This window comes from Ranitomeya variabilis, chromosome 3, assembly GCF_051348905.1.
Source record: "Ranitomeya variabilis isolate aRanVar5 chromosome 3, aRanVar5.hap1, whole genome shotgun sequence".
In the NCBI taxonomy this organism is placed as follows: Eukaryota; Metazoa; Chordata; class Amphibia; order Anura; family Dendrobatidae; genus Ranitomeya; species Ranitomeya variabilis.
In genome coordinates, this window is record NC_135234.1 from 522625525 (window position 1) to 522638517 (window position 12993).

General features: G+C 44.5%; 1 protein-coding gene across 1 annotated transcript in view; it reads right to left on the reverse strand.

Moving 5' to 3' along the window:
- The window catches only part of TEX29 (testis expressed 29), a 63536-nt gene that overhangs the window by 20434 nt on the left and 30109 nt on the right, over window positions 1-12993 (reverse strand). The window contains exon 5 of the mRNA XM_077299699.1: window positions 12784-12857. Within this exon, the coding sequence (XP_077155814.1) occupies window positions 12784-12857 (74 nt within the window). The remainder of the gene's footprint in view (window positions 1-12783; window positions 12858-12993) is intronic.

The following is a 12993-nucleotide window of genomic DNA, read 5'->3' on the forward strand; positions in this document are numbered from 1 at the left end:
ATGCCTAGCTCATGCATCTAGAGACACGCACCGGTAAATTAGGCGGGCTCTAATCTCTAAAGAAATTCCAAACATGTGGACTAAATGTGGTTTAGGCACACTGTGAGGCTCAGAAGGAAAGAGGCATTTGGATTTTGGAGTGCAGAAGTTGCTGAATTTCTTTTGGGGGCAAAGAGCCATAGTGCTTTTCCAGAGTCTTTGTACTATCAGTAAAATGGAAGCCCCCTATATTTTCATTAACAGATGATGGACCTGAGTGGCGCTTGCTTTTTTGGGGATTGACTTGAAGCTTTAATGGGAACATTTTACGTAATGTTTGGAATCACATGAATCCGGTGCTCTATGCTGAGCCCTTATATTGGGGCTTCCATCTAAATCTCTGAGTAACATAATTCAAATTAGATCCCAAAGGGAGCCTCTCACTATAATGAGGCAGCCGAGTTACTGTGGACTCCATCTGACCTCTGTTCAGCGTGGTCTTCATTTCAGAAGTGTACAAAACTGTGGCAGAACATGCTGGGGTAGACAGCTCAGTTAAATAGCTTGGGCAATCTCCAGAACACAGAACACCTGGAAGGATAAAGTCCCGCACCTCCCAGTCACAGATTGGACAGCTGGCCTGTCAATCAAAGCACCGACTGCTCAGCACGCCCATCACAGGATTGGACAGCCAAGCTGTCAATCAACATTCTGACAACTCAGCATGATCCAGTTTTTATAGGACAGCATAGCAATCACTCACTGAGCGGAGGAACCGCTACAGTACCCCCTCCCCATAGAGTTTCCCAGGAAACCCGTGATGCAAGGGCCTGACCAGACGATCGGCGTTTACAGCTTGAGCAGGGATCTAGCATCTCTCTTCCGGTGGAAATGTTTTGTAACCTCTCCAATGAATGAGGTACTGGAGGGAATTATGTAGTTTACGAGAATCAACAATCTTTTGCACTTAAAACTCCAAACTGTCATTGGAAGGGACAAATTCTTTCAGTAGTGATTCATGGAATATATACTGCATATTTGAAATGTGAAAAGACGGACAGAGTTTTAATCTGAAAGTGACCAGGTTTACTACCTCCAAAATCTCATATGGACAAATAAACTTAGGACCTAACTTCGCTGATGGGACTTTCAATTTAACATTTTTGGAAGAAACCCAAACCTTATCACTTACCTTGAATACAGGGCCCCCTGTCCTAGGTACTATCGGACTTTTCTGGCCACGCTGGGCCACCCCAATATTCTTCTGAATCTCCCTCCAAACATGGCAACTTCTTCTCCCGGACAACCAGAACTCATTCTCGAGAATTCAACAAAATGAGCATTAAAACCATAATTACAAAAAAAAGGCGAGGTTCCAGTAGACTGGTTAACCCGACTGTTAAAGACGAGCTCAGCAAGAGTTAAGAATGAGGACCAATTCTCCTGCTGAGCCGCATTGAAACATCTTAGATCTTGCTCCAACAGCTGATTTGTCTTCTCTGTCTGACTTGATTTCAGGATGGTAAGCAGAGGAAAACAACAGGTCAATCCCCAATCTTTTACAAAATGCTCTTTAGAGATAAACTGCACCCCCCCATTAGATACAATGTTCAAGGGAATGCCATGCAATCTTACCACATGATTGATAAATAACCTGGAAAGTGTCTCCGCATTAGGTAACCCAGAAAACAAAGTAAATTTGTTTACTGAATCGGTCAACCACCACCCAAACAACGGTTTCCCACTGGACAAAGGCAAATCAGTAATGAAATCCATGGACAAATGAGTCCATGTCTTTCTGGAATAGGCAATGGATCCAATTCCCCGGCCGGCCGGTAATGACAAACTTTAGCAGGTTCCCAAACCTCACAAGCGGATACAAAACCTTTAATGTCGTTAAGCATGAAAGGCCTAAAAAAAAGTCTACATATAGCTTTCTGCATACCAGTGATGACCACTAAAGATAGTCCTGAAACTCTTGAAACAGATGTAATCTTAGATACACAGGCATAAATAATTTAGATCCAGGAGTAGTAGAAGAAGCCAATGACTGGACTTGGCAATTCTCAGCCTCCAATTCTGACGACACCAAAGAAATGTCTATACCCTGAGAAAGAATGGAAAAAGGATGTTCTGGAGGAGAAACTGAATCAAGGATGCGTGACAAAGCATCAGACCTAACATTCTTCGACCTCGGCCTGAATATGATAGAAAAATTTAATCTAGAAAAAAATAAGGACCAACTGGCCTGTCTGGGGGTTAAACGTTTAGCGGATTCAAAATAAGCTAAAGTTTTATGATCAGCCACAACCGTGACAAGATGAGTGGATCCCTCAAAAAAATGCCTCCATTCTTCTAAAGCTAACTTGACAGCAAGCAGCTCGTGATTTCCAACATCATAATTTCTCTAAGCAGATTAAAATTTCCTAGAAAAATATGCCCATGGCTGTAAGTTAGTCAGGGTTTTGGGGAACTTGAGACAAAACGGCCCACCCCAACCTCTGAGGCATCCACCTCTATGATAAACGGTTGCTGTAGATCTGGTTAAATCCAAACTGGAGCAGATTCTTTTAGCTTATCAAAGGCTCAAATGGCATCTGACGACCAAACCTTAAGATCTGACCCCTTATACACTCCCTGACAGAAGTTATGTCGCTTATCTATGCTATGTAAATAAAAGCTTATAACCTGATGTTAAATTCATCCATTGGTTGTATAAATTATTCTTTTGAAAGCTGAAACCCTCCGAAATGTGATTTAGGTTAAGAAAATAAATTGGCATCAATGCAGAAATATTGATCAGTTAATGGACACAGAATGGTCAGATTTTGGCCAGACAAAAGTTTTGTTGCCCACAGAAAGTAATGTGATATTCAAACAAATAATTAACTTAAAATACAAATATATGTTGCATAACATTGGTGAATGAAGTTGTGGTGCTATTAGTGTCATATTTAATATTTGACTATTTGAAGGACTGCATCCATGCGGTTCAACAATGATTCATACAATTTATTAATAAACTCATCAGGAATAACAAAGAATGTAGTCTTCCATGCCTCCCAGAGTTCATCTAGATTATTTGGTTTTGTCTTCCAAGCTTCCGCTTTCATCCTACCCCAAACATGTTCAACGATGTTCATGTCTGGTGACTGGGTTGGCCAGTCCTTGAACACCTTGATCTTTTTTGGCTGGAGGAACTTTGTTGAAGAGATGGATGTATGAGATGGAGCACCATCCTGGTGCGGAATTTGACCCCTTTTATGATTTTGAATATAAGAGGTAGCTCTTCTTGATATTTTAGGCTATTGATATTGCCTTCCACCTTGCAAATATTTTGAACACCCCCATACTGAATGTAACCCCAGACCATGATCTTTCCACCACCAAATGTAACTGTTTTCTGGGTGTATTTTGGATCCATACGGGCTCCAGTAGGTCTCCTGCAGTATTTGCGGCAGCTGTGGCGTAATTCTACTGAAGATTCATCAGAGAAATCCACCTTCAGCCACTTTTCCAGCGTCCATCTGTTTAGCAGGCTGTGGGACTTTGCAAATGCCACAGTTTTTTATTTGCCTTTTGTTTAGTGCTGGCTTCTGGGCACTGATTCGACCTTGGAGGCCATTTCGAGACAGAATCCTACAAACTGTTCTAGTTGACACAGGGACTTGAGGTGACTAGGCCTGAAGGAGCTCTGCTGCAGTGGAAGAGGGGCTTGCTTTGGATTTTCTAACCAAAAATGTTCCTCCTGAGCAGTTGTCTTGCGGGGTCTGCCGGACCTGAGCTTGTCAAACACATCTCCAGTCTCTTCAATTTTTTTTTAATTTTTTGTACTTGATGTTGAGACACATTAAAAGTGCCAGCCACCTCCGCAGTGTATCTGGTCTTCAGCCTCTTGATAATCCAGGCTTTGGTCAAAGGGTGGATTTTTGGCATGTTGTCAGAGCTCAAGTTGCAGTTCAAGTGAAGGTCTGGGGTGCTGGGTTTCCTTTTATACACACACACTAATTAACCGATCATTTACTGAGCACAGGTGAGGATGTAAACTAGGATTGGGTGCATTATATAACCGGGCAACAAAACTTTTGTCTTGCCAAAATCTGACCATTCTGTGTCCATTAACTGATCAAGATTTCTGCATTGATGCCAATTTATTTTCTTAACCTAAACCACATTTCGGAGGGTTTCAGCTTTCAACAGAATAATTTATACAACCAATGGATGAATTTAACGTCAGGTTATAAGCTTTTAGTTACATAACATGGATAAACGACATAACTTCTGTTAGGGAGTGTATGTGAGATTGGTAAGAGGTTGAACGAACTGCGAAAAAACCCCAATAAACATTCTATAGTAATTGTCAAATCCTAAAAAATGCTGTAGTGCTTTAAGGTCGCGAGGTTGAGCCCAATTAATTATATCCTGCACCTTCCCAGGATTCATCTTAATCCCTTCAGCAGATACAATGAACACCAGAAATGATATTTCTTTAACAGAGAAAGTACTCTTTTGTAATTTGGCAAACAAAGAATTTTCCCTGAGTCTTTGTAAAACATAACAAACATGCTCAAAGTACAAATCCAGATCAGATGAAAAAATTAGGCTGTCATCAAGGTATACCACAATAAACCTTCCAATGATATCAGAAAAAAATGTCATTCAAGTTCTGAAAGACAGCAGGTGCATTGGTTAAACCAAAAGGCATGACCAGATTCTCAAATAAAACCTCAGACACTGTCTTCCACTCATCACCCTTCTGGATACGCATCAGATTATAAGCCCCCTCTAAGATCATTTAAAAAAAAAACATTTAGCCCCAGTAACTGATGACATAGCCCCAGAACACAACTGAGTTCCCTTACATATTACATTGTTATAGAACAAGGTGGAGGAGGAGCAGTCATAGAAAGGCAGTAGTCAGAGGTGTATCTAGCCTTTCTTGCACCCGGGGCAAAGGATCAGTTTGGCGCCCCCACCCCAAAAAAAAAAAAAACCTTCCCCATTTGAACCTTCACTCTAATGAAACTGTATGACCAAGCCAAGGTACATTCCAGAATCCCCATAATGTTAAAATAGATACCAATAAAAGTAAAATTAGTTGAGAAATCAGTAGGTTAAGTGTTTTTGAATATCCATATTGAATCAAGAGCCCCATATAATCCTGCATAAAGGTTAATAATGGCCCCATAAGATGCTCCATAGACACATTTGCCCAATACAGTGCTGCAGAAACGTTGATTATGGCCCCATAAGATGCTCCATAAAGATATTTGCGCCATATAGTGCTGCAGAAACTTTGATTATGGCCCCATAAGATGCTCCATAAAGATATTTGCGCCATATAGTGCTGCAGAAACGTTGATTATGGCCCCATAAGATGCTCCATAGAGACATTTGCTGTTATAGACCTGGTGGTTAGGTGCACCAGAAATGACCTGATAGTTAAACACGGAATCGGGACGAGCTCTGGGGAAATGGGAACTCTGCTGACCGCAAACCCTACTCCTATCAACACAACTAGAAATAGCCGTGGAGCGTGCCTAACTCTGCCTAGACGCCTCTTCACAGCCTAAGAGCTAACTTCCCCTAAAGAAAGGAAACAAAGCCTTACTTGCCTCAGAGAAATTTCCCCAAAGGTAAAAGCAGCCCCCCACATGTATTGACTGTGAGATAAGAGGAAATCACAAACACAGGATGAAATAGGTTTTAGCAAAGAGAGGCCAGTCTAACTAAACAGATTGAGGACAGAAAAGGGATCTTTGCGGTCAACACAAAAAGCTACAAAAACCACGCAGAGTGTGCAAAAAATACCCCCGCACCAACTCACGATGCAGTGGTGCCACTCTGCACCCCCAGAGCTTCCAGCTAGCCAAATAGTTTCATGATAGCAAGCTGGACTAAAACTTAGCAAGAAAAACCATATGTATCAAATGAACAAGCAGGAACTTAGCTTGTGCTGGAGTAGATAGGTCCACAGAAAGATCCAGGAGAGGTCTGAACCAGTACTAGAACATTGACAGCTGGCATGGAGTAACGATCTGAGTGGAGTTAAATAGAGAATCCAGCCTAGCCCTAAATGAGGGCAGCTGGAGAAGGAATCTCAGAACCAGCAGCTCCACTCACAGCCACCAGAGGGAGTCCACGGACAGAACTCACCGAAGCACTATTCATGACCACAGGAGGGAGCTCGAGAACGGAATTCACAACAGTACCCCCCCCCCTTGAGGAGGGGTCACCGAACCCTCACCAGAGCCCCCAGGCCGATCAGGATGAGCCAAATGAAAGGCATGAACTAAATCGGCAGCATGGACATCAGAGGCAACAACCCAGGAATTATCCTCCTGACCATAGCCCTTCCATTTGACCAAGTACTGAAGTTTTCGTCTCGAAATGCGAGAATCCAAAATCTTCTCCACCACATACTCCAACTCCCCCTCGACCAACACCGGAGCAGGAGGATCAACGGAGGGAACCATAGGCGCCACATATCTCTGCAGCAACGACCTATGGAACACATTATGGATGGCAAAAGAAGCAGGAAGGGCCAAACGAAACGACACAAGATTAAAAATTTCAGAAATCTTATAAGGACCAATGAAATGAGGCTTAAACTTAGGAGAAGAAACCTTCATAGGAACATAACGAGATGATAACCAAACCAAATCCCCAACACGAAGTCGGGGACCAACACGGCGACGGCGGTTAGCGAAACGTTGAGCCTTCTCTTGGGACAAGGTCAAATTGTCCACCACATGAGTCCAAATTTGTTGCAACCTGTCCACCACAGAATCCACACCAGGACAGTCCGAAGGCTCAACCTGCCCTGAAGAAAAACGAGGATGAAAACCAGAATTACAAAAAAAAGGCGAAACCAAAGTAGCCGAACTGGCCCGATTATTAAGGGCGAACTCAGCCAATGGCAAGAAGGTCACCCAATCATCCTGATCCGCAGAAACAAAGCATCTCAGATAAGTTTCCAAAGTTTGATTGGTTCGTTCGGTTTGCCCATTTGTCTGAGGATGGAAAGCCGAAGAAAAAGACAAATCAATGCCCATCTTAGCACAAAAGGACCGCCAAAACCTTGAAACAAACTGGGAACCTCTGTCAGACATGATGTTCTCCGGAATGCCATGCAAACGAACCACGTGTTGGAAAAATAATGGAACCAAATCAGAGGAAGAAGGCAATTTAGGCAAGGGTACCATATGGACCATTTTAGAGAAGCGATCGCAAACCACCCAGATGACCGACATCCTTTGAGAAACAGGAAGATCTGAAATAAAATCCATGGAAACATGCGTCCAAGGCCTCTTCGGGACAGGCAAGGGCAAAAGTAACCCACTGGCACGAGAACAGCAGGACTTAGCCCGAGCACAAGTCCCACAAGACTGCACAAAAGAACGCACATCCCGCGACAAGGAAGGCCACCAAAAGGACCTAGCCACCAAATCTCTGGTACCAAAAATCCCAGGATGACCAGCCAACACCGAACAATGAACCTCAGAGATAACTCTATTAGTCCATCTATCAGGGACAAACAGTTTCTCCGCTGGACAACGGTCAGGTCTATTAGCCTGGAACTCCTGCAGCACCCGCCGCAAATCAGGGGAGATGGCAGACAGAACTACCCCCTCTCTGAGAATACCAGCCGGCTCAGGAACCCCAGGAGAATCAGGCACAAAACTCCTTGAAAGGGCATCAGCCTTCACATTCTTAGAACCCGGAAGGTACGAAACCACAAAATTGAAACGGGAGAAAAACAGCGACCAACGAGCCTGTCTAGGATTCAACCGCTTGGTAGACTCAAGATAAGTCAGATTCTTGTGATCTGTCAAGACCACCACGCGATGCTTGGCTCCTTCAAGCCAATGTCGCCACTCCTTGAATGCCCACTTCATAGCCAACAACTCCCGATTGCCAACATCATAATTACTCTCAGCAGGCGAAAACTTTCTCGAAAAGAAAGCGCATGGCTTCATTACAGAGCAATCAGAACTTCTCTGAGACAAAACAGCCCCTGCTCCAATTTCAGAAGCATCAACCTCGACCTGAAAAGGGAGCGAAACATCTGGCTGACACAACACAGGAGCCGAAGAGAAACGACGTTTCAACTCCTGAAAAGCCTCAATGGCCGCAGAGGACCAATTCACCACATCAGCACCCTTCTTGGTCAAATCAGTCAACGGTTTAACAACACTAGAAAAATTAGCGATGAAGCGACGGTAAAAATTGGCAAAGCCCAGAAATTTCTGAAGGCTCTTCACAGATGTAGGCCGAGTCCAATCATAAATAGCTTGGACTTTAACAGGATCCATCTCGATAGTAGAAGGGGGAAAAATGAAGCCCAAAAAGGAAACCTTCTGAACTCCAAAGAGGCACTTAGATCCCTTCACAAACAAGGAATTAGCACGAAGGACCTGGAACACCATTCTGACTTGCTTCATATGGGACTCCCAATCATCCGAAAAGACCAAAATATCATCCAAATATACGATCATGAATCTATCCAGATACTTTCGGAAGATGTCATGCATAAAGGACTGAAACACAGAGGGAGCATTAGAAAGGCTGAATGGCATCACCAGGTACTCAAAATGGCCCTCGGGCGTATTAAATGCTGTTTTCCATTCATCGCCCTGTTTAATACGCACGAGATTATACGCCCCTCGAAGGTCTATCTTGGTGAACCAACTAGCCCCCTTAATCCGAGCAAATAAATCAGACAGTAGAGGCAAAGGGTACTGAAATTTGACCGTGATTTTACTAAGAAGGCGGTAATCTATACAAGGTCTCAGAGAACCATCCTTCTTGGCCACAAAAAAGAACCCTGCTCCCAATGGTGACGACGACGGGCGAATATGCCCTTTCTCCAAGGACTCCTTTATATAGCTCCGCATAGCGGCGTGTTCTGGCACAGACAAATTGAAAAGTCGTCCCTTAGGGAACTTGCTACCAGGAATCAAATTAATAGCACAATCACAATCCCTATGAGGAGGTAGGGCACTAGACTTGGGCTCATCAAATACATCCCGGTAATCTGACAAAAACTCAGGGACCTCAGAAGGAGTGGAGGAAGAAATTGACAATAATGAAACATCCCCATGTACCCCTTGACAACCCCAACTGGACACCGACATTGATTTCCAATCCAATACTGGATTATGGACCTGCAGCCATGGCAAACCCAACACGACCACATCATGCAGATTATGCAACACCAAAAAGCGAATATCCTCCTGATGCGCAGGAGCCATGCACATGGTCAACTGGGTCCAGTACTGAGGCTTATTCTTGGCCAAAGGCGTAGCATCAATTCCCCTCAAAGGAATGGGATGCTGCAAGGGCTCCAAGAAAAAACCACAGCGCCTGGCAAACTCTAAGTCCATCAAATTCAGGGCAGCGCCTGAATCCACAAATGCCATAACAGAAAAGGATGACAAAGAGCAAATCAGAGTAACGGACAGAAGAAATTTAGGCTGTACAGTACCAATGGTGACGGACCTAGCGAACCGCTTATTGCGCATAGGACAATAAGAAATAGCATGAGTGGAGTCACCACAGTAAAAACACAGCCCATTCTGACGTCTATGTTCTTGCCGTTCAGCTCTGGTCAAAGTCCTATCACATTGCATAGGCTCAGGCCTCTGCTCAGAGGATACCGCCAAATGGTGCACAGTTTTGCGCTCACGTAAGCGCCGATCGATCTGTATGGCCAAGGACATTGATTCATTCAGACCAGCAGGCGTGGGGAACCCCACCATAACATCCTTAAGGGCTTCAGAGAGACCCTTTCTGAAAATTGCTGCCAGGGCACATTCATTCCACTGAGTAAGCACAGACCACTTTCTGAACTTCTGGCAATATACCTCCGCTTCATCCTGACCCTGACACAAAGCCAGCAAAATTTTCTCTGCCTGATCCACAGAATTCGGTTCATCATAAAGCAAACCCAGCGCCAGAAAAAACGCATCTACATTACGCAATGCAGGATCTCTTGGCGCCAGGGCGAATGCCCAGTCTTGAGGATCGCCACGCAACAAAGAAATAACAATCCTTACTTGCTGAATAGGGTCACCAGAAGAGCGGGGTTTCAGAGCAAGAAACAGTTTACAATTGTTTTTGAAATTCAGAAATTTAGAACTATCCCCAGAAAATAACTCAGGAATTGGAATTCTAGGCTCCAACATAGGATTCTGAACTACATAATCTTGAATGTTTTGTACCCTTGCAGCGAGTTGATCTACACTAGAGGACAGACCTTGAATGTCCATATCCACACCTAAGTTCTGAACCACCCAGAGTTTAAGGGGAAAAGAAAGGCAAAACACACTGCAGAGAAAAAGAAAAAAAAATGGTCTCAGAACTTCTCTTTTCCCTCTATTGAGATGCATTAACACTTTGTGGGCCAGCTGTACTGTTATGGACCTGGTGGTTAGGTGCACCAGAAATTACCTGATAGTTAAACATGGAATCGGAACGAGCTCTGGGGAAATGGGAACTCTGCTGACCGCAAACCCTACTCCTATTAACACAACTAGAAATAGCCGTGGAGCGTGCCTAACTCTGACTAGACGCCTCTTCACAGCCTAAGAGCTAACTTCCCCTAAAGAAAGGAAACAAAGCCTTACTTGCCTCAGAGAAATTTCCCCAAAGGTAAAAGCAGCCCCCCACAAGTATTGACTGTGAGATAAGAGGAAATCACAAACACAGGATGAAATAGGTTTTAGCAAAGAGAGGCCAGTCTAACTAAACAGATTGAGGACAGAAAAGGGATCTTTGCGGTCAACACAAAAAGCTACAAAAACCACGCAGAGTGTGCAAAAAATACCCCCGCACCGACTCACGATGCGGTGGTGCCACTCTGCACCCCCAGAGCTTCCAGCTAGCCAGATAGTTTCATGATAGCAAGCTGGACTAAAACTTAGCAAGAAAAACCATATGTATCAAATGAACAAGCAGGAACTTAGCTTGTGCTGGAGTAGACAGGTCCACAGAAAGATCCAGGAGAGGTCTGAACCAGTACTAGAACATTGACAGCTGGCATGGAGTAACGATCTGAGTGGAGTTAAATAGAGAATCCAGCCTAGCCCTAAACGAGGGCAGCTGGAGAAGGAATCTCAGAACCAGCAGCTCCACTCACAGCCACCAGAGGGAGTCCACGGACAGAACTCACCGAAGTACCATTCATGACCACAGGAGGGAGCTCGAGAACGGAATTCACAACAATTTGCCCTGTATAGTGCTGCAGAAACGTTAATTATTGCCCCATAAGATGCTCCATATAGACACTTGCCCCATATAGTGCTGCACAAACGTTATGGCCCCATAAGATGCCCCATACAGACACTTGCCCCATATAGTAGTGCACAAACGTTAATTATGCCCCATAAGATGCTCCATACAGACACTTGCCCCATATAGTGCTGCACAAACGTTATGGCCCCATAAGATGCTCCATACAGACATTTGCCCCATATAGTGCTGCACAAACGTTAATTATGCCCCATAAGATGCTCCATAAAGATATTTGTGCCATATAGTGCTGCAGAAACGTTGATTATGGCCCCAATAAGATGCTCCATAGAGACATTTGCCCCGTATAGTGCTGCAGAAACGTTGATTATGGCCCCATAAGATGCTCCATAAAGATATTTGCACCATATAGTGCTGCAGAAATGTTGATTATGGCCCCATAAGATGCTCCATAGAGACATTTGCCCCGTATAGTGCTGCAGAAACCTTAATTATGGCCCCATAAGATGCTCCATACAGACACTTGCCCCATATAGTGCTGCACAAACGTTGATTATGGCCCCATAAGATTCTCCATACAGACACTTGCCCCATATAGTGGTGCACAAACGTTATGGCCCCATAAGATGGCCCATACAGACACTTGCCCCATATAGTGCTGCACAAACGTTAATTATGTCCCATAAGATGCTCCATACAGACACTTGACCCATATAGTGCTGCACAAACGTTGATTATGGCCCCATACAGACACTTGACTCATATAGTGCTGCACAAATGTTATGGCCCCATACAGACACTTGCCCCATTTGCTGTTGCAAACATACTCACCTCTCCGTCGCTCAGGCCCCCGGCACTTTCAATATTCACCTGCTCCTCGTTCCAGCCGCCGCTCCATCTTCAGCGTCTTCTGCACTGAGCTCTGGCCTCAGGGTCACTGCAGAAGACGCTGAAGACGGAGCAGCGGCTGGAACGAGGAGCAGGTGAATATCACGTAGCGCTGCGCTCCCCTCCCTGTTATACTCACTTTCTCCTGGCGCAGTCACCGTTACCGCTCATTACAGTAATGAATATGCGGCTCCACCCCTATGGGAGGTGGAGCCGCATATTCATTACTGTAATGAGCGGTACCATGTGACCGCTCAGTACAGGAAGAAGCTGGGGCGCCGGGGAGCCAGGGACCTGCAGGGACCGTGCCAGGAGCAGGTGAGTATAATTAGACACCCCCGCTCCCCCTCCCCTGTCGACCCCTGGGTATGACTCGACGAGGAGCCTCCTTGGACCGCCGCATCATCAGGCGGCCCGCTGGAGCCCCCCTGTCGGCTGCCCCCCCTAGATACACCACTGGCAGTAGTGGTGCCGCTTCCAGTGGTTTTGTATTTTCTATTGGTTTTATGGCTTTTATCATTTCTGTACACAAAATGCGTCTCATGACCAAGTTTCAGAACTAAATGTAGCACTGAAGATTAAAAAAAGTTTAGGACTACTGCTTTATATAGTATTGTCATATATTAATTATTTGCAGAAGCAATGTGATATTAACCCACTCACCTAATTCAGTAGAACTTTCTTCCTGCCCGAGGATATCATCTAGCTTATTCTTTAGTCTTCTGTATTTAAAAAACCTGTGAGATATTAAAAGTATCTTTTTATGTAGTGCTGATACTTCAAATAATACACAACAGTTGGAAAGTGGCGGGTGGGTGAGCATGGGCACCATGACTATTTTGTGGCTACATGGTCCCATACCCAGCAATCTAC